This window comes from Gopherus flavomarginatus, chromosome 2 (genome assembly GCF_025201925.1).
Source record: "Gopherus flavomarginatus isolate rGopFla2 chromosome 2, rGopFla2.mat.asm, whole genome shotgun sequence".
Classification (NCBI taxonomy): Eukaryota; Metazoa; Chordata; order Testudines; family Testudinidae; genus Gopherus; species Gopherus flavomarginatus.
In genome coordinates this window covers 10545972-10571484 of record NC_066618.1, presented here as the reverse complement: position 1 = coordinate 10571484, position 25513 = coordinate 10545972, and the positions used below count along the sequence as shown (strand labels likewise).

At 42.6% G+C, this 25513-nt stretch overlaps 2 protein-coding genes across 7 annotated transcripts in view; both read left to right on the top strand.

Moving 5' to 3' along the window:
* GHRHR (growth hormone releasing hormone receptor) overlaps positions 1 to 25513 on the top strand; it is a 1095940-nt gene that overhangs the window by 568192 nt on the left and 502235 nt on the right. The gene's annotated exons all lie outside the window — the stretch shown is intronic.
* ADCYAP1R1 (ADCYAP receptor type I) overlaps positions 1 to 25513 on the top strand; it is a 144608-nt gene that overhangs the window by 77553 nt on the left and 41542 nt on the right. For 5 of the 6 annotated variants that reach the window (XM_050942651.1, XM_050942650.1, XM_050942649.1 and 2 more), the window contains exons 4-11: positions 8043 to 8078; positions 8765 to 8806; positions 9750 to 9859; positions 10431 to 10528; positions 11593 to 11725; positions 15042 to 15195; positions 19708 to 19768; positions 23353 to 23422. In XM_050942651.1, the coding sequence (XP_050798608.1) occupies positions 8043 to 8078; positions 8765 to 8806; positions 9750 to 9859; positions 10431 to 10528; positions 11593 to 11725; positions 15042 to 15195; positions 19708 to 19768; positions 23353 to 23422 (704 nt within the window). The remainder of the gene's footprint in view (positions 1 to 8042; positions 8079 to 8764; positions 8807 to 9749; positions 9860 to 10430; positions 10529 to 11592; positions 11726 to 15041; positions 15196 to 19707; positions 19769 to 23352; positions 23423 to 25513) is intronic. The other variant, XM_050942648.1, reaches the window with a different exon arrangement.

Sequence of the window (25513 nt, the reverse complement as noted above, 5' to 3'; positions counted from 1 at the left end):
CTGGACAGAATTGTCCAACAAACAATATAATAGACAAGTAACACTTTGCTGAATGTATGATTGGATGGAGATTATTAGACCCACTATAGATCTTATTGACGTGTTTAAGCAATTACTGATTGAATAATAAATGTTCAAGTACATTATTTGATGGATACTGTTCATCAAGTCTTGTGCTGTTACTTACTACGCTTATAGAACCGACTTCAATGTGAACCATGACTGTAAGACTTTAATTGAAATCTCTAATGAAGAGGAAGTGCTATTGATTCACTGATTTCGTTTTTGAAAATGTGTTTTCTCTGTAGTGCCTTTGATGAATCTAGCCCATTTTAATCATCTCAAGTGTTTCCTTTGATTTATTTGAAAAGCCTTGTGCACCAGAGCCCTCATTGTCCATGTGCTGAGAATAATATAATAGGAGGACTCGGGTGGGAGCCAGGAGAGCGAAATGTTCTACAAAAAGGCAGCACATCAGCTGCAGAATGGTCATTGTCTGGGTCTTCAATGCAGTTCTTCTTTTTAGCCTGTGAGTTTCAAAGTCAAGCTGTGCTTCATTGGGACATGGCTTGGATGCTTCGGGACTAATTCTGCCCGACCTTACACCATTAAACCCCAGTGTCAATCCATTGATCTCCATGGAGTTCCAAAGGCCTACCGCTGAAACAAAGCAGTGGTAAATCAGTCTCTCTGTGAATGCTCAATGGGACATGGAGTACTGCACCCATTCTTTGTGCACTGTGCAGCCAGGAAGAGGAGGAGAAAGCCAAAGAATGTTATGGTTGTAACTCTGGGTTTCTTGTTGAAAAGGAAACTCTGTTCTTGTTTTAACAGGGCTTTGAGAATTTGAGTCAGATTGAACGTGTACTGCTGATATGGTGATGGGAGTCCATATAAGTACATACAATTGAGAGCATACATATTAAGGGCTTGTCTACATTACCCACTGGATCGATGGGCAGCGATCAATCCAGTGGGGTTCAATTTATTGTGTCTAGTCTAGAGACAAGGGCTCTCCCGTCGACTCTGGTACTCCACCAGGGCGAGAGGCGCAGACGGAGTCAACGGGAGAGTGTCAACCATCGACTTACTGCAGTGAAGACACCATGGTAAGTAGATCTAAGTACATTGACTTCAGCTATGTTATTCACTTGGCTGAAGCTGCATATCTTAGATCAATCTCCCCTCCTCCCTCCCCAGTGTAAACCAGGCCTATGAGCAAAATTCTGCCCTATTTGAAAGCTCAGAGGATTGGACACCATCCAGTCAGCAATCTAAAGCTTCCTATCCAAATTCAGATTTAGGCCGCAACCCTACTTAACTTTAAGAATGGGAGTAACTCAACTGAACTCCGTGAATAATGTGAATAAACGTAGGCTTGTCTTCTCATTTAGCGACACTGTAGCCTTTTAGTGAAGCTGCTCCTATGCGAGATCTTCTCCCACTGCTGTAGTTAATCCACCTCCACTAGAGGCGGTAACTATCTCGAGAGGAGATCTCCAGCCAGCTTAGCACTGTATACACAGAGGGGTTAGGTCAGTATATCTATGTCATTCAGGGGAGTGGATTTTTCACACCCCTGAGCGACATAGTTTTACTAAAATAGGTCTGTAGTGTAGACCTGGCCTTACTCACTTGCATAACTGTTTGTAGGATCAAGGTCATAAGGTCATTTTCTAGGTTTGGATACATGCACACTTGGGTGCCACAAACTTCAATGAGAGTGGCATCCAGAGATGGGAAAGCCAGACTGTGGCCTGTAGCTTCCCTGCAATTATATTTACAACCTGTGTTTTATCCGTACCCGCTTGTGATTGGCTTTGACTTCTAGTTATAATGCAGAGCATAAGGTAGAATATAAATCTAATTGACTTTCCCGTGGCTTAATGCATTAGTGAATATTAGGTTGATGGATAAAGTCTAAAAGCTCCAGATAGTAAAAGGGTCTCCTGGAACTTTCTCTAATGCATTAGCAAATTCTGGACTGCAGAAAAATGTTAATAAAATGGAAACGTGCTATTAAGACAGGCAAAAAATTATAGAAAATATGAATCCATTAACTATGTCCAGCACAGGTAAAAATGCAGTAGTAATTTGGCTAGACAGGGATTTTTTTTCAACATAAAAAGGCTATTCATTGCACAGAGCTTCAGCTACGTGAATAACATAGCTGAAGTCGAAGTATCTTAGATCGAGTTTCCTACCATCCTCACTGCGCAGGATCGACGTCCGCAGCTCCCCCTGTCGACTCTCCTACCGCCATTCGCATTGGTAGAGTTCTGGAGTCGACAGGAGCACATTCGGGGATCGATATATCGCGTCTAAATGAGACGCGATATATCGATCCCCAAGAAATCGATTACTACCTGTGACTGCAAATGTCATGCAATTCAAAATGAACCAAAATCCTATGTTCTATCACCACTGTATCTGAGTGCCATCTGAGCAGTCAGAAATAAACACAAATAGTGGGAATCTATCTTTCTTCCTTGTCAGCTTCTAGGAAAAATAGTTTAATTGAGAGAGAGAGAAATAGAGAGAGAGAGAGAGAGAGTCTACTGCCAATAGTTAATGGTAGGAGAAAATATTAGAAAGGCTAGAAAATCTGATGCTTTAAGATTTAAGCCAATCTTTATTAGGGATTAAGATGAGACCTTCATGTGAGCCAGGTTATCCCACATCTGCCTACTGTGGGGATTTGTGCACCTTCCTCTGAAGCAGAGAGACAGGATACTGGACCAGATGGACCATGAATCTAATCCTGTCTGGCAATTCCTGTACAAGTTTTGCCACTGATTTCAGTGAGAGCAGGTTCGGGGTCTTACTGAGGGACAGCAATCAGAGAACCCCTGGCTTGCATCTGATCCTGCTCCCAGTAAAATCAGTGGCAAAACTCTGATTGATGCCAATGGGAGATGGATTGTGCCTTTGACCCTCTTAGATAGATCTAGTATTTGTGCTGTGAGATTTGGTCATACACCATTTGACAAGAACAGTGTTCAGTGATTTTGGATGACACAAAATGTTGGCCAACCAGTCCCACTATTTGCAAACCTACCCAGTGTTTCAAAATATGCAACAAATATGACAAGTGAAGGAATAGAGGTTGATGGATTTCTGCAAAGAGCCGTGTGATGGTATTGGCATTCTGCTCACAGAGTTAGAGATTAATCATTGAAAATGACTAGTGAGCTGAGTGCACACATTTGATGTTGAATACACGTATTCAAGCAACCTCAGCAGCCCAGTTTGCCTGAAAGGGATTTGAATAGAAGGATGATGATGATGATGATGATGATGCTAGAGGCTTCGATGTTTAGACTTGCTGATTTGTTTTCCTGGCCCCCAACTCACCCCATAATCCCTGTAATCTAAACACTGAAGTCTTTGATTTCCCATTTAGTTGCTCCAAAGTGACATTTCCATTTAAGAGCAAAAACGTAAAATAAAAATTATTGTATGTTTTTTCAAAAGCCTCGTGAAATAAAAATTATTTCACAAGGCTTTTGAAAAAAACCTAAACTACAAAGAGGGGAGGGATAGCTCAGTGGTTTGAGCATTGACCTGCTAAACCCAACATTGTGAGTTCAATTCTCAAGGGGGCTACATAGGGTTCTGGAGCAAAAATCAGTACTTGGTCCTGCTAGTGAAGGCAGGGGGCTGGACTCAATAACTTTTCAGGGTCCCTTCTAGTTTTAGGCAATAGGTATATCTCATATTATTTATTTATTTAAAGTTCCTCTTTAGTTGTGCTGACAAGGGTCCAGGCATTATTTCTGTTCTGTACTGCTGTTCCTTTTTCAGCAGGAGCTAGACAGATCTCTCAACATTTTACATAATTTCTTTTTATAAAAGACCTCCATTTAAGGTAGGTGTGTGGCTATTCCAATCCCCAGTTAATAGCTGTAGGTCATGTTCAGTGTTAGTGTGGGACAATCTGAGGGCAATGGGATACTTCATGTTCTAAAGGACTACGCTAATCTCAACAGTTAGCCTGCAAAAGACAGATAAAATGTTGTCCACATCTTTTCACTAAATGTATTTGTTCAGTAGAGCATTGACAGAACTAGCCTGAACATCATGAGGATCAGTTAATGTTCCACCATTTGATGTTGAATACATGTATTCAAGCAACCTCAGCAGCCCAGTTTGCCTGAAAGGGATTTGAATAGAAGGACGCTTCTTCTCTGGTGCAACACTACCATCTTGTGGCTACATATGGCTCATCTTTTATCTGACTGGTATGCTCGGTTCTCTAACACAGAGCCTAGTGCAAAACCCACTGACTTCACTGGAAGGACTCTGACTTCAGTAAACGTTGGATCAGGCCCTTAGCTTCACTAAGGCAGCAAGTAAGGTTGATGGGAGGCTGGCAGGGGGCAATTCCAACTTGATGGCAGAAAATCAACAGGCTTCTGATCCACCCATGCACTCCTCAGATTTCCTCCAATCTGTCTGTCTCGTCTGCATTGCATCATCATGCATTCCAGCACCAAAATTGTTCCAGTGTCTTGGATTTTTTTTTTCAGGATGGTGTCACATCATAAGGGAAGCTGTACAGCTGGAAAACTTTTCTTACCAGGCCACTACCCCCCAGCCCCCACACACTCACACCACACCCAGTACCTTGTATTCTATTAAGCAGTAGTTGAAATCCCAAGCCCTTGGCTCAGTAGGACAGGAGGTTGATCTGTCTGACAGAATATGAACTAACCTGACAGCATTTTCAGGCTGCTGAAAAGTATGCCAGATCCTTAGCTGGCATAAGTCACTGTAGCTCTAGTGACTACAATAGAGTGACATTGATTTACATAAGCTGAATGTCTGTCCCAATGTGCACTCCAGAGCAGATGTGTCCAGTACTGTGCAAGGATTAATAATTCCAGCTTCCAGGGAGTGTGGTTGTGTGTTAGACCAGCCCCAATTGGCCGTATGGCCCCAATTCGCCATCCACTCTTCTCTGCTAGCTGCAGCAGGGTCAGTGCAACCATTTAGGCAACTTAGGCGGTCGCCTAGGGTGCTAGGATTTGGGGGGCGTCATTTTCTTCGGCAGCGACCGCGGTGGCCAGATCTTCGGCCACCCCGGTCGCCGCCAGCATTTAGGCGAAGAGAGCTGGGGCAGGGGAGTGCGGGGAGAGCCACCTGCAGCAAGTAAGGCAGGGGGGCGGCACGCAGGGGAACTCCCTGCCCCAGCTCACCCCTGCCCTGCCTCCTCCCTGAGCACGCCGTGACCGCTTCATTTATCCCACCTACCAGGTTTGCGGTGCCTAAGCTGATTGGTGCCGCAAGCCTGGGAGGCAGGAGAAGTGAAGCAGCGATGGCGTACTCCGGGGGGAGGCGGGGCAGGGGTGAGCTGGGGCGGGGGGGGTGCCTCAGGGCGGAGAGGAGGAGCTGCGGTGAGGGGGGACGCCTCAGGGCGGGGGCTCGGGGACGGGGGAGGGTGCAAGGTGGAAGTTTCGCCTAGGGCATGAAACATCCTTGCACCGGCCCCGGGCTGCAGATGTCGAGACAAATTACAGCTAAGGAAACTGATTGGGGGAGTAAAAGTGAAAGAAAGATCCTACCTTTCCATACTTATTCCAAAGGCGGAAGAGTGTGAATAATGGTTTATTCTCTGGTGTCTTGGGGTGGGGTTTGCCACCCTGCAAACAACAGCGGAAGCCCTTCTGTGTATATATTAAATTAGAGAATTTTAGATCCAGAGACAGGCTCCTCTGCCAGCTTACCACAAATACCCACAACTACTCGTTCTTTACTGTACCTAACACATTTGAAAAGAATCTGGGTCTCATTTCCCACTAAAGCATAAAGAGACATAGCTTAAAATACTGTCTTTGCACCCCATACAATCTTGTTCCAGTCTTCAGTGTTGTATGAGGTGTACATGAAGGCAGAATTTGGTTCTCAATTTGTTTTTTAACATGGGAGGTAGCTTCATTTTAAATACAAGAAAAATGAGGCACAGACTGGTTAAGTGACTTGCCCAAGGTTACACAGCAACTCAATGGAGGAGACCTGAGTAAAACTTAGATCTGCTCATCATGATATAGGGAATCACTGACCTTCTTAAACAAGGACTTGTTTATTAAGAAAATCAGCTACAGATAACCAACCAACCAACCAGGTTTCCATACCATTCGAGTACCTGCTTTGTGTCTCTAGTTTTCTGGGAGCTACACCCTGCCTGGAATGCTATACAGCACACAGAGATATCTAGTGACTGAATAATATACAGGAAGTAAACATATCTGGTACTGGGCACTGCACTTTAAGAAAAATATAGACAAATCAGAGGGTCCAGGGGAGCGCAACAAAACTGATGAAAGGTTTAGAAAATCTGACCTGTGAGGAAAGATTTAAAAGAAACTGGCCATATTTAATCTTGAGAAAAGATGAGTGGGTGGGGAGCTGATAACAGGCTTCAAGTATCTTAAAGGCTCTTATGAAGAAAATGGTAAGCTTAATGTGACCAGATACTCAACAAAATTAACAGTCACAACAAGCAGGAAGAAACACAAGCCTAAATAGGGAAAGAACAGGTCAAAGAATATTTAGGTAGATTACATGTATTCAAGTCAGCAGGACCTGATGAAGTTCATCTTAGCATACTCAGAGAACTAGCTGAAGCAATCTTGGGCCCATTAGCAATTATCTTTGAGAACTCATGAACATTGGGTGAGGTCTCAGAGGACTGGAGAAGAGCAAACATACTACCTACCTTTAAAAAGAGGAACAAAGAGAAATCGGGGAATTATGGACCAGTTAGGCTAATGCTGATACCTAGAAAGATACTGAAACAAATTATTGAACAATCAGTTATAGGATAATAGAGTTATAAGGAATAGCCAACATAGAATTGTCAAGAACAAATCATGCCAAACTAATTTAATTGTCTTCTTTGTCAGGGTTACTGGCCTAGTGGATGGGGGAAAATGGTAGACCTGATATATCTTGATTTTTATAAGGTTTTTAACACAGTCCCGCAACACATTTGCATAAGCAAATTAGGGAAATTGGGTCTAGATGAAATTACTATAAGGTGCATGCACAACTGGTTGAAAGATTATTCAAAGAGTAGTTATCAATGGTTTGCAGTCAAACTGGATAGGCGTATATGGGTAGGATCAGTCCTGGGATCAGTGCTAGTCAGAAAAGGACCTAGGGGTTACAGTGGACAAGAGGCTGGATATGAGTCAATAGTATGCCCTTGTTGCTAAGAAGGCTAACGGCATTTGGGGCTGTATAACTAGGGGCATTGCCAGCAGATCGAGGGACGTGCTCATTCCCCTCTATTTGGCATTGGTGAGGCCCCATCTGGAGTACTGTGTCCAGATTTGGGCCCCACACTATAAGAAGGATGTGGAAAAATTGGAAAGAATCCAGGAGAGAGCAACAAAAATGATTTAAGGGGCTAGAGCACATGACTTATGAGTTGAGGCTGAGGGAACTGGGATTGTTTAGTCTGCAGAAAAGAAGAATGAGGGGGGATTTAATAGCTGCTTTCAACTGCCTGAAAGGGCGTTCCATAGAGGATGGATCTAAACTGTTCTCAGTGGTACGTGGTGACAGAACAAAGAGTAATGGTCTTAAGTTGCAGTGTGAGAGGTTTAGGTTGGATATTATGAAAAACTTTTTTACTGGGAGGGTGGTGAAGCACTGGAATGGGTTACCTAGGGAGGTGGTGGAATCTCCTTCCTTAGAGGTTTTTAAGGCCCGGCTTGACAAAGCCCTGGCTGGGATGATTTAGTTGGGAATTGGTCCTGCTTTGAGCAGGGGGTTGGTCTAGATGACCTCCTGAGGCCCCTTCCAACCCTGATATTCTACGATTCCTCTCTAGGTCCCTCCAGCTCTACATTTCTATGATTCTGTATCCTTACATTCTTTTTTCCCCGTCAGACATATGTTCATAGATTCCGAGGCCAGAAGGGACCACTGTGATCACAGAACTTTCCCAGACATTACAATAACATTTTGTTGTTATGGGAAACAAACCAGTAAAAAAAAAAAATCATTTATGCTAACCAGATGTCATTTCCTTCCAGGTCGGGAAGTGGATAACATGGGGCAAACTCATCCAGGTAGGAGGCAGTTCTGTTGGATTCCTATCTTTTATACATCTTCTCCCAGAGCTCATCTCTCTAAATCACTCTGGTTTATGATATGCCTCAGACTGAAAATTTAGACAGATACCTGCTATTTTGGTACTTAGTAAATATTGGTAGTACAATAGCACTCATGAGGGGAAATAAAAAAAGATTGATGTATTTTAAAATCAGTTTAATCTAAATGCTAAAATGTCTTACTCAAAACCATATGGTTATTACATAATACAGGGCAGAACTAAGGTTGTTTGGGTGCCTTAATTGTGCATTTCCATACCTGAACGTGTTTGGATTGCCTTTAAATGTTATCTTAACTCTGATTGTCTTGGATTTATACCGCTTGATTTGAGGATACATTACAGGGACGTAGTGGGTGTTTTATCCTAAGTTACTGATCTGCACTCTCAACCTTAACTCCATCTTATTGTACATTTTAAAATGTGTGTGTGTAGACTTTAACATAAATATGTCAAACATTCAAACTAGAAGTGGACCCATATTTGCAATTCCATCTTTCCCAAAGGCAAAACAAATCAGGCTACTTATTTAGGAGCTGATCCAAATACCCTGGAAATCAGGAAGGAGACTTTCCTGGACATTGGATCAAACCATATTGTAGAAGCTGTAAACAAAATGTCCTCACTATATTTCTGGTTTTGTAGGTGATTTTGACCTATTGGATAGCACAGGCCAAACTCCCTTAGGTAAGGAAAAGAAACAAGGATGTTTTATTTATTTATTTTTGCTCTGTTCTAAAGGAATAATCCAGCTTTCTCTCCTGCCAGCTGGAAATTACTTTTTAGATCAGTTCTAATTATAGTGCCTCACTTGGTTGTGTGTTACTTTTAGCAGCATTATGAAGATCTATTCATCAACTGAATGCTACAGTCTAACAAGGATATAATTATAAATTATATTTACTACTGTAACAATAATTACTGAATAGTGTTGAAGAAACCCAGCCTTGTGATTTAGTAGCTATTTCTGCAGAGAACTGGGAGCTGGTGTGCAACAATATCGTACTGAAATTCACCAAGTAATGGAATGCTCACAAAAGAATGCACTGATTAAATAGCTGCATTTGGTTCCATTTATGGATGAATTACATGACTATAAAATAAGGTCAGTGCCATTGACATGATGAGCTGCCTAACAAAATTGCTCTAAAAATAAAAAATACTGAGCAGCAGAAAATCCTCATGCAGAAGCTGAAATTGTAATCAATTCTGGTTGAGGTTCAGTCCAAACAGAAGAAACCATAATGGCTCAATAAATAGAAAGCATTCTACAGTTCTGGCTTGCTGGGCATTCAGAAAAGAATTCAGTGCACCCACATGCACTGGTCTAATTTTTCAGTGATGTCACAAGAGCTACTGCTCTGGAACAGCCATGTGCTGGTAGAGTGTTCTGGGTAATTGGAGATGTGAACAAGCATGTTAGCTATCCTTCTTGGCTTCAGAATCCTCCTCTTAAATACTTCCACAACTGCAGTCTTTGGTCTGAAGCTAAGATTTAAGTTCCGAAGTTGTCAGGCCAGGAACTGTGTGGTAATGCTTCAATCAGTAAAGGAAGATGTTTCCTGTGGTTTGGTTTGGCAATGGCATTTTCCTTGTGACCTACTTTACATGATGCTTCTATCCACTCCAGATGTAGGGGACATCAGCAGAAACTGCACAGAGGATGGCTGGTCTGAACCTTTCCCTCATTATTATGATGCCTGCGGGTTTGATGAAAATGAAACGGAGTCTGAAAATCAGGTAGGAACCCTTCAAAATGAGGAGCAAGTGAAAAACAGTGCACACATGTTAATTGTATGGTTCAGGGCTGAGCCATATGACATCCATATTATTCAGGTTATTCATATCCATAAATATGAGTTCAAAAGAGGTAGGGCTTTGCTTGTATTCTAGCATTATACTGCATATTTCCATACGATTAATACATACCGCTTATGCAGCATGTAGCTCTTGTAAACATTAGTTTATTAATCCTTATAGCTAATACGGCATATAGTCTGCCATAAAATAAGCTGCTATGCCTTTGAAAAACCTAGGAAGGAGTCAGTGCAATTGCAAAATTCTAGTTTTCAGTCACCTCAGTAAGGCACTAACACCACAGACAGGGCCAAACCTACGCTAACCCTGGTCATTATACATGGCATGGGAGAAGTAAATGAAGACATCATGTGTGAGCCCAGTCCCATTCGTGTTTCTCATCCAAGCAGTCCTATTAAGAGCTGAGGTGAGTGGAATTACTCCCCTGAGTGAGGTGAGCAAGATCTGGCCCTGCGTGACAGTACTATTGGTGACCATGTGTTTGTTTCTCAAGGATTACTACTATCTCTCCGTGAAGGCTCTGTACACAGTGGGATACAGCACGTCCCTTGTATCCCTCACCACAGCAATGGTTATTCTGTGTCGTTTCAGGTGAGTCACCAGGAATGAGTTATCGCTCATCTCTGTAGAGGGGACAAAATATCAAGGCCCAGGGGACCGAAAAAAAGCAAGTCCTCGACCTCAGAAGTTACAAAAATAAGATGCAAGCATCCCTTAAAAATCAGATCTTTCCAACGGGCGGTGTCATTGAGACTTGGTTTTGTTCATATTTCAGTGCACATGGGATTGGAATTTCCAAAGCACTCAGCATTGGCCTAATTCTGATCAATCTTAAGTACATATCTGGCCTCTATTACCATAGTATCTGAACACTTCATGATCTTTAAGATATTTATCTTCACAGTATCCCTGGGAAATTGGACAGTGCTATCATACCCATTTTACAGATGGGAAAAGGAAGCACAGAGAAACGTAATGACTTACCTTAGGTTACCATCCTTCCTCTCCCAAATCACTGATTAATGAAATCTTGCAGTCAATGGTAAAATGGCCTACCTCTGTTCCCAGTAAGGTAAATGGGACTATTACCATCGACTTCAATGTGAGTAGTTAGGTTGAGCACGTTTGAAGGTGCCACCCATGAAATCTTCATGGAAAGTTCTGTAGGAACCAACTTTCACACCTGTGTACTCGCTATCCAGGAAAATTAAGCACAGACATTATCAAGGTTCTGATGAGTATCATCTCTTAAACCAGGAAAGCAAAATTCCCCTCTGTCTAAAAACCTAAACCTACAATGCAAAGGTTAAAAATGGAATCAAAATTTTGGCTAAAATTCAATAAGAGATGCCAGCATTAGAGCAAATACATTTAAAAATCTTCCATAGACATAAAATATTTTTTGTCACACAATGCACAGTTAGCCGGTAGACTTCATTGCCATATGATATCATCAAGACCATGAGGTCAGTAAGATATAAAAAAACGCTGAGGTCTCCCAGTCCCATGGAAAGCACAGAATACTGTTTTCTGAGTTGCTGGATTGGCTGAGATCACAAATGTTCAGACGTGAAATAACCAGTCTTGATGTTGTATTCTTAAGAGAGAAATCAATCATCCACCCGCCAGCCCCATTTCCTCTCTTCTCTTTCTAGGAAGCTTCACTGCACTAGGAACTTTATTCACATGAACCTCTTTATTTCATTTATTCTACGAGCAATATCAGTCTTCATCAAAGATGGGATTTTGTATGCAGAACAGGAAAGCAACCATTGTTTTATATCTACTGTAAGTAGAACCAAAGTTGGCGTCCATTGTTTTTCTCTAAGAAGATAATGATTCTTAAATATTTGTATTAATAGTTGAATTGGTCCTTTTTTGAGCAGGGGTTTGGACTAGATGACCTCCTGAGGTCTCTTCCGACCCTGATCTTCTATGATTCTATTGCAGTTGCTCCTGGACGCACCACTTGAGATCTGTCCTTCATTGTCCTTGACTCATGCAAATGCATAGTAAGAGAAAATCCAAACCTGTATCATGATCAGCTTCCAGTGTAACAGCACATAACACAATAATGTCTTGGTCCATGACTGGGGCTCCTAGGCGCTACAAATAATAACATACGTAATTTTAGAGTCCTGTGGCACCTTATAGACTAACAGAAGTATTGGAACATAAGCTTTCGTGGGTGAATACCCACTTTGTCAGATGAAAGCTTATGCTCCAATACTTCTGCTAGTCTACAAGGTGCCACAGGACTCTATGTCACTTTTTACAGATCCAGACTAACATGGCTACCCCTCTGAAACTTGACAAGTAATTTTATTAACAATAAACAATGAGAGAAAGGGATGTCATATAAAAACAGAGTGATGGTGGTTTGCAGACGTCCTGTTGCTTCCATGATGCGAGACCTTTTTGGCTGGTTTTGCTTATTAACCTTATTGTTATTCACACACCCGTATTGTGAGTTTGGGTTCTGGAATAGGAGTGTGGTAAGGAGGGAAGGCAGAAGGTGAACAGCTAAAAGGAAAAACAAAGGGAAGAGAATGAGTTCAAGGCAGTTTGAGAGGAGGCAGGAATAAAAGAGAAAGAGGAGCCTGGAGTGAACTATGAAGGAGGGAGTTGGAGTAATCAGCCAATCATCACAAGGGAGATGGCTATTAGCCAGGATGGGCAGGGATGGTGTCCCTAGCTTCCGTTTGCCGGAAGCTGGGAATGAGTGACAGGGGATGGATCACATGATGATTCCCTGTTCTGTTCATTCCGTCTGGGGCACCTGGCATTGGCCACTGTCAGAAGACAGGATACTGGGCTAGACGGCCCTTTGGTTTGACCCAGTAGGACCATTCTTATGTCCAGAATTAAGACTAAAAAGCATAGTCTGGTGCCATCAGCAGAGCTGAGAATTCACTGCTGTAGCTCAAGCCTTGCTCCATCCAGGCAGTTTCTACATTCCCTGAGCCTGGATGGCTAGAAGAGGATGGGGCTGAGGGGCACAAGAGACCAAGTGCCCCTGGACCTCGGATGGGGGGGGTCTTTTTTGAACATATCTGGGTTGGGGAAGAAAGAAGATTGTTCTAATAGACACTTAAAAATATCCTAGAACTTCAAACTGTGGCCGTAATCAGGACAGGGTGAGCAGGGCAGCTGCCAGGGCGCAAAGCCATAGGGGCAGAAAAAGATGGGGGTGCAGTAGGAGATGCAAATATGCTTGATTTGCCCTGGGTGCTAAAATGCCTAGTTATGACTCTGCTTCTGTAGACTATCCCAGTAAAGTTCACTTAGTGAGGATAGCTCTTTTGCTTCTGCGCAGCAGCATAGGTCCATGCCTAATGCTGGCACTGCAGTGCCATGCTGTAGGGGTCACTGAATGGTGTGTAACAATAAAATACATACAGATATATTTAAAAAATATATCAAAACTTTTTTGAACCTCAGGAAAAGTTCAGTTTGTTTGGCTCTATTTTATGGGTAACTATTGATCTGGTTCTTACTTTATCCAAACCCATCATCATTCTGATGAACATCTAGATGAGTTACTAAACTGACATGTCTCTTGCCCATCTAGTTATGATGTAAAGTCCCATGATTTTTTTCCAAAGGAAGAGAGTGTTACTCTATTTTCTTTGTCAGCCTTTTCTTTCTCGCTTAAACAGATTCCAGCTTCTAAGGGTATGTCTATACTTTGAGCTGGCGGTGTAATTTCCAGCTCAGAGACACTAGATCAGATTGAATTTGACAAATGGTTTTGGTTGAAAAAAATTTTTTAGAGAGATTAAACATTTTGTTTTGACCATTTCCTTTTGAAACGTTTTGTTTGGACTTGTTGACTCAAAATGTCATTTCAAATTAATTTTTGGCTAATTAAAAAAAATGGCAAAAAAAAGGGGGGAAACCACCATAGATGTCCAGTTAAAAATGAAATGCTCAACCAAAAAATTAACAGCATAGTTTTGAGGCCACTGAAAACATTTTGAGTTGGCTGAAAGAGTTATGCTTATGAAAGAGTTGCATTTTTGCATTTGGTGAAAACTTTGTGAAAAAAAATTTTTGGTTCCTATCAAACCAGAATTGTTTTTTTTTTTTAAATTTGATTCAGCCCTCCCAGACCGAAAATCCATTAACTCAGCCCTACTTGAGTAGTTGCAAAGTTTCCATGAACTTCAAATCACAAGTGGTGAGTCCCATAGATCCTACATTCTGGTGACCACATCTTTGGCTGACATAAATGGGTGTAGCACCATTGAAGTGAATGAAGCTATTCCAATTCACACTAGCTGAGGATGTGTCCAGAGGTTGGAGTGTAAATGGGAGGCAACCAGGTGTCTTCTCCTCCCCAAGCTCCAGGGATGAGCTTCCAGTTTTCAGGGCTATTCTGTGATGTCGTTTTGTGAGTGGGCAATGTTGCAGGTTCAATATCATCTTGTTGACATGCAACATTGCAAAGACAAGTCTGCCCAACACAATGTCTGTGTAGGGTTCAGCAGACTCCAGCAGAGTTTGACAGAGTGGATTTGTAGTTTTGTCTAAAACTTTTCCCCATTTGCTTTGTATGGTAAATCATTCAGCTTTCTTCACACTTATCCTCACTTTTCATTTCCTGGCACTGAGTGACAGCTTCCACCAAATTGCAGTGAAGTAAAATTCTGAACTTTGCACAGTAGGGTGCATCCTTTATGAGCCTCTTAGCAATCTCAGGCCTTTCCACACTTTTTCTTCTATTTAATACCCTTCCTTAGATTTCTCTTTACAAAACTGGATTCTTTTTCTTACCTGCACTTAAGGCATGGAGGACTGTAATCTAGCAATTAGCTGCCATTATCGGCATGCACCTTACTACTAGTGGAAGCTCTTAAGCTTCCTGAAAGCACTCATAAAATACCACCTACCTGCAAAAAATGGTTTTCTGCCCTTTAGAGCTACACTCTTTAAGTGGCTTCTAATAGTTTTCATAAACTCTTTAGATGAATGTATTATAAAATAAAAGGCCAGATTGTTTTACTTGTTGTTAGAGGATTTCGGGATCGGTGTCTAGTTCTCGTATCCCCGTAAACAGGGGTGAAACAGCAAAATAACTTTATTTGTGCTCTTTTTTTTGTAGGTGGAATGCAAAGCAGTGATGATCTTTTTCCACTATTGCGTCATGTCCAACTATTTCTGGCTGTTCATTGAGGGATTGTACCTTTTCACCTTACTGGTGGAGACCTTTTTCCCAGAGAGGAGATATTTTTATTGGTACACCATCATCGGCTGGGGTGGGTGGCATTTCTTACATGGACTTTGTTTATTTTTAACCCTAATGCATGCGAAAGACTTTACGCCGCCTACTTTTTTCTTAAAATGAGGAGTTGACTGAGAACAAGCAAAAGAGTGTAATCAAAGCAGAAGCCACCTGGTATTTTCAATCACCAACTCCAGGCACTTGCATTTCTGTGCTTTTCATGTGTTTGTGTGTACAAGTGTGTGTGACATGTAGTCTAAATGGAGGGCTTCCTTACCTCCCACCCCAAAGCCCCAACATCACAACCATCTTCCTTGCCCAATTTGAGATGAATGAGACCTCCTTTTGGGGTCCTCAGCAGTGCTCATAGGCAAGTCATGTGGTTGGCTAGAGAACCATGTAGACCCAAGAGTCTTTCTTTCTGAAGAAAACCAACATGCCTCTTGTAGCAGTCCAAGAAGTGTTTTAATAGTCAAAAAAGAAGCAAACCAAACCACTCCCACTTCTCCATTGTACGTGGAATAACTGAGGTAAGTTTTTTTTTTTCCCTCGCACTGGTATTACAGATATCAGTATTGCCATTATAAATCAAACTGCTTCTTGTCTCCCAGTCTAGCCAGACCTGCATTAAAATAAGGAGGATTTTGCATCATTGGCAAGCCTACTGTTTCCTTTAGAGGATTTCTCCTTGCAAGAAGAGCTGTTGATGTTCTTAATAGGAAGTCTTCTGCTTATACAAATCAAAAATAGCAGCTCTGACCCATTCCTTGAGGCTTCAGTCATGTCTGAAAGCTGATGGCTGAATGGAAAGCAGTCCAAGTAAGGCCTGCTTCGCAATCCAGGGATGGATAGGTAAATAAGAGCTGGTTATCTTGGAAAGAAACAAACTGTGCTTTAGAGAATCCTATGATAATATGCAATGTGCTTATTTTGGATGTGAAACTTCTGGGACCGAATTCATCTTTCATGCATGTTAACCAGACAGTATGTAATTGACATTTTGGCAAAGAATCCAAGATGCCAGACACAAGAGAAACCTTTTATTGCAGCTGCTTGTCTCAGGTTTAATCGCATATTCTCAAGGTTAGGCCCAATGTTTTATGTTTTGTAAAACATGTTCCCTTCAAAACTGATCATGGATAAAAATAACTTCTTAGAGTAATTTAAAAAACAGCAAAGAAATCTGAAAATGTTTACAACTCTGGTCTTCCAGTTTGTATTATTCTAGCACCTACAAGTCCCAACTGGGTTCAGGGATCCATTGTGCTAGGCCCCATATATACACATAAGAGACAGCTCCAGGTATGGAACTCGTCCATGCTAAACAGACAAAGAGTGGGAGAGGAAATAGAGTCACAGAATGATGAAGTGAGAAAGCCAGGTATAGAACTCTGGTCTTTGCAATGCTAAACCAGAGCCCTAAAAACTCATAGAATATCAGGGTTGGATGGGACCTCAGGAGGTCATCTAGACCAACCCACTGGCTCAAGGCAGGACCAATTCCCAATGAAATCATCCCAGCCAGGGCTTTGTCAAGCCTGACCTTAAAAACCTCTAAGGAAGGAGATTCTACCACCTCCCTAGGTACCCATTCCAGTGTTTCACCACTCTCTGAGTGAAAAAGTTTTTCCTAATATCCAACCTAAACCTCCCCCACTGCAACTTGAGACCATTACTCCTTGTTCTGTCATCTGCCACCACTGAGAACAGTCTAGATCCATCCTTTTTGGAACCCCCTTTCAGGTAGTTGAAAGCAGCTATCAAATCCCCCCTCATTCTCTTCTGCAGACTAAACAATCCCAGTTCCCTCAGCCTCAACTCATAAGTCATGTGCTCCAGCCCCCTAATCATTTTTGTTGCCCTCCGCTGGACTTTTTCCAGTTTTTCCACATCTTTCTTGTAGTGTGGGGACCAAAACTGGACACAGTACTCCAGATGAGGCCTCACCAATGTCGAATAGAGGGGAATGATCACGTCCCTCAATCTGCTGGCAATGCCCCTACTTATACAGCCAAAATGCCATTAGCCTTCTTGGCAACAAGGGCACACTGTTGACTCATATCCAGCTTCTCATCCACTGTAACCCCTAGGTCCTTTTCTGCAGAACTGCTTCCTAGCCATTCGGTTCCTAGTCTGTAACAGTGAATGGGATTCTTCCGTCCTAAGTGCAGGACTCTGCACTTGTCCTTGTTGAACCTCATGAGGTTTCTTTTGGCCCAGTCCTCTAATTTGTCTAGGTCCCTCTGTATCCTATTCCTATCCTCCAGCATATATACCACTCAACAACACTGCTTCTCATCTAATCTAAAAGAGCAGGACTCTGTGCCTAGGTGGCGCCCACTGAGTTTAATGAAACTCCTTGCAGGTGTAAAGCTCCATCCCCATAGAGCTGAGTGCAGGATCTTTTGGCCTATGTCTGTTAGCGCATCTGAATATAGTGTTAAATATGAGAACAAGATAAGATAGCATACAGACATAGTGAAAAAGGGATTGTCAGGCTATATCATTAAGGAACTACATATATGTATTACCAGTCCATAGTGCAACCCTCTCTCAGGTGAATATTTGATTTCAGGATCATAAATTCCCCAGAGCAAAAGATGTCCAACACTTCAAAGTGCAGGGGGCTGCATGCATAGGAGTTGAAGGATGGTCCACACTCTGCAGGGCTGAGGCCTGCAGAGCACTCAGCACAAAATTAATGACAAGTATAAATGTGGATGCTTTTCTGAACTATTCAGTCCTCTTAGCCCTGCAAAATAGGACTGATGATTTCAGGAGAGAGCCTATCTTCTCATGAGTTTTCTTGTGATTTCTGCTCTTGATAAGGGAAGAAATTCTCTCTGCAAGAATAGGCCTTTCAGTGGCATTTTGATGATACCTTTATTCTGACCTTGCCTGGAACCTGGAAGGGCAGAAGCATGCAGGGGAGGAAATGATAAAAGGAGATGCATAACTTTTTCCTGGTGTGCATGTGTGTGTTCTTATTACAGGTGATCCCAGATCAGAACAGCCTTATACAATACAGAAGCAGGGAAGTGCACAGGAATTTAAATTTGACCCCTGTTGAAGGGGCACATAGAACACACACATATTATATATATTGAACCATATCAGCACACGCACAAACACCATATGTGTGGAAACAAACAGCAGTATACTCATCATTTCAATGCAAATCCATGTGTCATGGAGCTAGGTCAATAGATGAATCCACAAGTACTTGGCTACAGTGGGATCACTGAGCTTCTCTGGCCAGATCAGGGGCAGAGAGGAAGCTCTTGGGGCTTGAAGAGTTTGTGCTCTCACTCCCCTCTGCAGTCTCATGGCTGGAGGAGCTGTCAGCTCCCGCCGTGGCCTCAGGGCCTGCGCCACTGCTTGCCCCCCGCCCTTGTGTATGCCCTCGTATGGAAGCAATGTTTGGATTGCAATTGATACGTTGGTCCTGATTCTGATCTCACACCCACTTTTCATTGTTGTAGCTCCACGGACTTTTTTCGAGTAACTTGTGATTTACGCCATTGTAAGCAAGAGACACAGCAGACCAGTTTGATCCTCTCATGCTTACACTTGCATCAGATCTTCATTTTTAATGTAATGTTTTGGTTTGAAATTTTAGAAACATCCATTATACACCCAAGATCCTTGGTCTTTCATAAGATTGAGAATATTAAAATTGGATTCAGCTTAACACGTTTTATTTCCTCTCCCCAGAACATTTATTTTTGTTGCTGTTCAATCTCTCCCCATTTTAATTTTTGAGAATATCTGGATATGTTCTTCTTTAACAGAGCTCTGCTTTGCTCAACCAAATATGTGTAGAAAGTGGTATTCTCAATTTTAGTAGCTTCAAGACAGGACCTGAGAAGATTAATTCTACTTATTAACCAAAGTGACACCAACTCAGCTTTGCAAAATGTATGAAGCTTACTTGTGGCTGTCAGTCTCACCTTCTGCTAGACCCTAAATTGTCTACGTCCTTGTGGTTTCTGTCAGTCTCTCTCCTTAATCTTCCCACCAGGGGTTGAATCTTTCATTTGCCCCATTTCAAAAATACAATGCATGCCATTAAAACTCAACATTTGCCTCTGGGCAGCAGTTGCATACCACAGCATCTCTAAGTATAGGAAACCTGGCTTATTTCCAGTGTTTTGTGTGGTGATTGAACAATATCCACAGCACAACAATCTAATACTACACCATTCTATGATATTGGCCTAAAACACTATAGACCCCTCCATGTCGTCATTTATACTCATGAAACCTCACTGAAGTCAACTCACCCTCTCTGGTTTCGGACTTGAAGTCCTTACTCGCATGCCAGATCCTTACAGAGTAAGGACTGCTACATTCATTTCTAGAACAATCCTATTGTAAGCTGTAGGGTTTGGGGTCATTCCTAGCAGCATTTTTCCCTATAAGCCATTGAAACATAAAACCTCCGTGGAGAAAGATTGTGCATCAAATGGAATTGATGTGCGATCTGCAAATAAGAGCAATAAATAACAATAAACAAATAATGATTTCTCTCTCTTGTCTTTTGTAGGCACCCCAACAATTTGTGTCACTGTCTGGGCTGTGCTGAGACATCACTTTGATGATACTGGGTAGGTACCATTGGGTGAGAAACCCTCCAGTGACCTCATTTTCAAGTGAAATACAGAAGGGAAGAGGTCTGGTGGCTAGAGAAGGGGAATGTGGGCCAGGAGGCTTGGCTTCCGCTCCCTGCCCTGCCACTAACTCATTGTGTAACTTTGGGCAATTTGCTTAGGCTAAACCAATGGTTCTCAACTTGCGACCCAGTCAACACAGACCTGTGGCCCATGTGACATTCTCAGGGCCATACTGGTAGTATTCGATGTGGCCCACATAACCCACTGTTATACAGCCCACAATGGTAAATAGGTTAAGAACCATTGAGCTAAACCATTGAGTACCTAAGGTTGGACTCCTAAATACCTATTTAAGCACAGAAGTAGACATGATACAGTGTTCCGAGTGGCTGCCCTTTGAAGCCAGTGGGAATTACAGGTGCTCAGCATCTCTGAATATTAGATGCCAGCTTCACCAGAGATGTTTGGATCTCAGGTTCTGGCTCAGATCCATCTCTCTTAAATTCCCTTCCTAGTGATTCAGTGACTGACTACACATAAAAACCTCTCTCCATGGAGGATTTGGGTTTTTTTTAATCCAGTGTTCTGTTTTGATGATAAAACAAATTAAATCACCTATTTCCATGCAAAACAAGCCAGAAATCCCTGTTGTATCATTATGATTATTACAGCACTGGTCCTAAATGCATTAATTTCTTTTAGAAATCCAGATGGTCCCTGTTTTGGGGAGTAAATATCTCATGGGAGGAAAAACCTTTGCTGCTTTCTTTCTTAGAAGTTAATTAACATGCAGCACATTTAGATGGAGTCTAGCTGAGTCTCTCAGTGACTATTTTTTTTTAAATCAGCTAGGTTTGTTCAGGGGTGGGGAGGAAAAGCCAGCATGAGTCTGAAAACATTTCAGAAATTACAGGGCAGGAATCCACCGAGAGAAAGGGAAAGGTCTGAAATTTAAAGACACTGACTTCAACTCCTGATTCAGCCCAGTGTAAGAGAGAAGGGAACTGGGTCTCTGGGACTAGATGGTGCTGTCTGCTAATCCAGAGTAATCCCACTGAAGGGAATGGAGTTTCACCAGAGCTCAGAATTTGACATCTTAAAATGGAAAAGGGCCTTCCCCCCAAAAGAAGAAATCATGTGGTTCTGGTCTCCGCAGCAGCAAGCCACTTGCACCTGTAACAGAGCCTGCCTGAGGAGTGCAGTCTTTAAGTCAATACTTACATGCCCTGCTGTTTTCTCATTGTTTTTCATATTCTAATGTGCTCTTACGTCACTGACGTCCACCCCTTCCATTCTGTGGGAGGCCCACAGGTTGAGCTAAAGTGGTCTTGGGAAATGCACATTTTGACCTTGTAACTGCTTATGTTAGAAACCAGCCCATGGGCAGTCAGGTTCAATGTAGAGTGCAAGAGTCATGCCTAGTGGTCAAAGCAGGAACTGGGAAGCAAATCCAGTCCCAAGGCCCAGGCTGGAGTCAGGAACCAGTAGCCATTCCAGGAGTCAGAGCCAGGGCTAAGAGCCAGGCCAAGGGTCAAAACCTGGATTGGAAGCCAGTAGCCATGCAAGGGTCAGAACCGCAGTCAAGAATCAGGGTCAGAGTGAGGAAGCTGGAGCCGGGAGCAAGCTGAGATAGTTTGGACTGAGCAGGAACATGGTCGTGGAACAAAGCAATAGCAGGAGCAAGGCTGGAGCACGGCAAGGAGCAGCAGGCACAGGGAGGATCACAGCTGTGGACATGAATTCATGGAGCGGCTAGAGAGCTGCTGCCGGGCTAACAGCCAGCCAGCTGCTCTTCCTGGCCATTTAGGTGGAGCAGTCAGTCAGGGATCCTGCTGCAAGCCAGCTGCACTTGTCGGGGTGCCAGAAGACAGACTCTGTTCCGGGCCCTGATCCCTGACATCTTATTCCTTTATAGACAAACTCTTAGCCACAAAATGATGCATCTTAACACTGCGAAACTACTTTCAATGATGTTCATATGCTAACCGACATGGTCCCCCGCACAAGCCCTCCAGACCAGGACTAATCTCTGCAGAGTCCTGACAAATTCAGTTTTACAGATCCTGGCTGAAATGTTCACAAATGCCTGCGTGGCTTAAGGACGCAAGAATCGTTGACTTTCAGTGGGACTCTTGCTCCTAAGTCACTTAGGCTCTTTTGAAAATTCCATTCACTGTGTGTGTTGGGGGAAAAAATACAGGCCATTGTTTGTGTCTGACCCATTAGACACTGCCCTAGAATTTCACCCCACGTGTGTATATATATATATATATATATATATATACTTTTCCTGTCTTAGACAACTTATGGAGTAGTTCATTTGTGGGTGTGATGGGGAAATTTCATATCTGTGCACCACATACACATGTGACATACACGTGGAAGATGGAATCTGGCTCATATACATTTTGTCTACTCCCACACATGTACACACAACAAAGGGACCATAGTTTTTAATGTACAGGTTTCTACTCTCCTCCTCTCCACGCCCCCCCCCCCCGCAATGTTTTGCAGGCAGGCATTTGAAATACATAAAAGGTAAAGATAAACTTCCACAGTATTAACATTTTGTTCTTCTGAGTTCTTTTCACTGTTGGTTAGAATCCAACAACACATCACAAGAACCAGGATTTACAGGGGAGGAAAGCTCACAACTTCAAGTGCAAAGCATTTTATGATGCCTGAGGATGCTAGGAAAAATAAATCCCAATGGATAACCAGTCTTGGTTTGTTTTAAAATTAAAAACATTGATCAAAAGCTGTGCAGGGGGGAAAGGTCAGATGCATGTACAAGAGAAAAAAGTTTGCACTGTTTGCCCAATTCTAGAAACATGTCCAAGGCCTGAAAACCCAAACTTTCTGTTGACCAATTTAGCCCTCAAATGAGTGTCTGTATGTAGTCCTCCTGCAGTTCCATAGAAGCCAATTGTGCACATGAAGGCAGAATGCAGATCCAATGGACAGACATTTGCTTTAATGATAGATTGCTGCAGAGGACATTACAACAGTTAAAATACGAACTGACCTACATGTTTGCCCAAAACTCAGTCTTAACCATCTAAAATAACACTTTGCTCTTCTGCACAGTTGACCTCAAAACACCCCCTTGAGCTAGTTAAGTGCTTGAATACTCATTTTGCAGACAGATGGACTGATGCGCACAGGCACTTGGGACCAGATTTTCAAAGGAGGACACAGATCAGTGGCTAGCAGGATTTCCAGCAGTGCCTAAACAGGTGAAGCACCTAACTGTGATTGAATTAAATGGCAGTTAGGTGCCTAACTCACTTAAATCTCAAGAGACACCTCTTTGCATATTAGGGTGCCTAAATACCTTTGAACATCTGGCCGCAGGTGATGTGGCTAAGGCTGCATAGGGAAGTCAGTGTCAGAGACAGGACTGGGAACTCTTATTTCTTAATGCAAAGTCTTGAACTTTAGTTGCAAGATCTTCCTTTCCCTCTTGTGACAAAGTTCTAATAGGAGAAAATATGAATGCACCAGTGTGTCCAGTGGTCTCTTTATCTCTCTCTCTCTCTCTCTTCCCCTGAATCCCCCTTTATTTTTAATTATTTTAGCTGCTGGGACATGAATGATAACACTGCCCTGTGGTGGGTGATAAAGGGCCCCGTGGTTGGATCAATAATGGTAAGTAACATATATAAGACGTGTCTCTTCATGACTCTCCATATGAGCTAAAACCGAATTAAAGCCAATGACTCCACAGGTTGTCACATAGCAGAGGACGAGGCTGGCTAGAATTTACTCTGCCCTAAGCAAATTGGAAAATGCCTGCTATTACGTAGCATGCATGTACCCAGGTATTATTGCTCCCTGGATTCACAGACACCTTTAGCATGAAAGGCCTCTTTCTGGCTCTGGATAGTAAATCATGCACATCTCTTTAATCACTGGAATAAACTACCAAGGGAAGTGGTGGATTCTCTGTCTTCTGGATGGCTTTCTGGAAGATGTGCTTTAGTCAAACACAAGTTATTGGGCTCAAAACAGGAATAACTGGAGGAAATTATCTGGCCTATGTTACAAAGGAGGTCAGACTAGATGATCGTAGTTTTCCCTTCTGTCCTTAAGCTCTATAAAGCCAATGGAAGTCCTAGGCAGGGCATCAGGATGACCCTGTCCTAGGCAGTGTATACTTGCTGTCATAGGCCCACCAGGCTTTCTTTGCCCCTATCAGCTGTACAATCAGTTGCACATGTACAAAATGTGAAATGACTGCCCAGGAAGGAGCACTGCGGAAAGGGATCTGGGAATCACAGCGGATCACAAGCTAAATATGAGTCAACAGTGTAACTGGGATGTATTAGCAGGAGTGTTGTAAGCAAAACACACAAACTAATTCTTCCCCTCTACTCTGTGCTGATTAGGCCTCAGCTGGAGTATTGTGTCCAGTTCTGGGTGCCACATTTCAGGAAAGATGTGGAGAAATTAGAGAAAGTCCAGAGAAGCACAACAAAAATGATTAAAGGTCTAGAGAACATGACCTGTGAGGGAAGATTGAAAAAAAAATGGTTTTGTTTAGTCTGGAAAAGGAAAGACTGAGGGAGGACATGATAACGGTTTTCAAGTACATAGAAGGTTGTTACAAGGAGGAGGGTGGTAAATTGTTCTCCTTAACCTCTGAGGATAGGACAAGAAGCAATGGGCTTAAATTGCAGCAAGGGAAATTTAGGTTGGACATTGGGAAAAAATTCCTAACTGTCAGAGTGGTTAAGCACTGGAATAAACTACCTGGGGAGGTTGTGGAATCTCCATCACTGGAGAATTTTAAGAGCAGGTCTGACAAACTCCTCTCAGGAATGATCCAGATAATACTTAGTCCTGCCATGAGTACAGAGGACTGGACTAGATGACCTCTCAAGGTCCCTTCCAGTCCTATGATTCTATAGTAGAGCCATACTGGCTACAAGGCTTAGTTATGTGGGCGCAGATGCAGAGACTAAAATGAATTCAGAAAATAATAGTGCAACAATTGCAGGTAGAGGAGCGTAAAATGAAATTGTACGGATCCTGCAATTCCAGGTGACATATCACTAAGGGGGATTCACTCTAGAGGATATGTACGTGATGGTATTTCCACCCCCCTTGGGGTTTTCAGTGAAGGGAAAGCTAAAAATTATGTCTGGGACTCTGATGGTGGATGCAGTCTAGGGGATGCACTGAGCAGAGCTGGTTGCAATTTCTGACTTTTTTTTAAATAAAATGCAGCAGCATTAAAATCAATTTTTTTTTTAAAACATCTCCATATGGATGAAACATTTGATTTTTGTATGGAAAAAAGAATTTCAGAGCCCGGGGACCATGTTAGCTTTTGTTTCCACGGGTTTTTTAAATCGAAAAATTGACATTTTTAACAGAAATAAAATGGGATTTTATTTTTTTCTACCACTTCTAGTGCTCGGTCAGGGCATTCCCCAGCTCAGTGGCCAAGGCTCCTCACTAGCCCGCCCTGCCTGTTCTTTGAGTTCTGCAGACCCTCCCTCTGTCTGTCCTTCTGTAGAGGAGGTTGCAACCATTTTATTCCACCACACCTGCTCCCTTTTGTGAATGTTATTCCACCACAGCCCCTTCCCTCCCCTCCCCACCTGCATGGATCTGTGAGCTGAATCAGCCTCAGGGCTGCACGGAGCAATACAGCAAAGCCACCTGCCTTACCCTCACTCAGTAAGAGAACAAATCAGCTCTTCCTTCACATATTGCCTGATTCTGAGCGGTGCT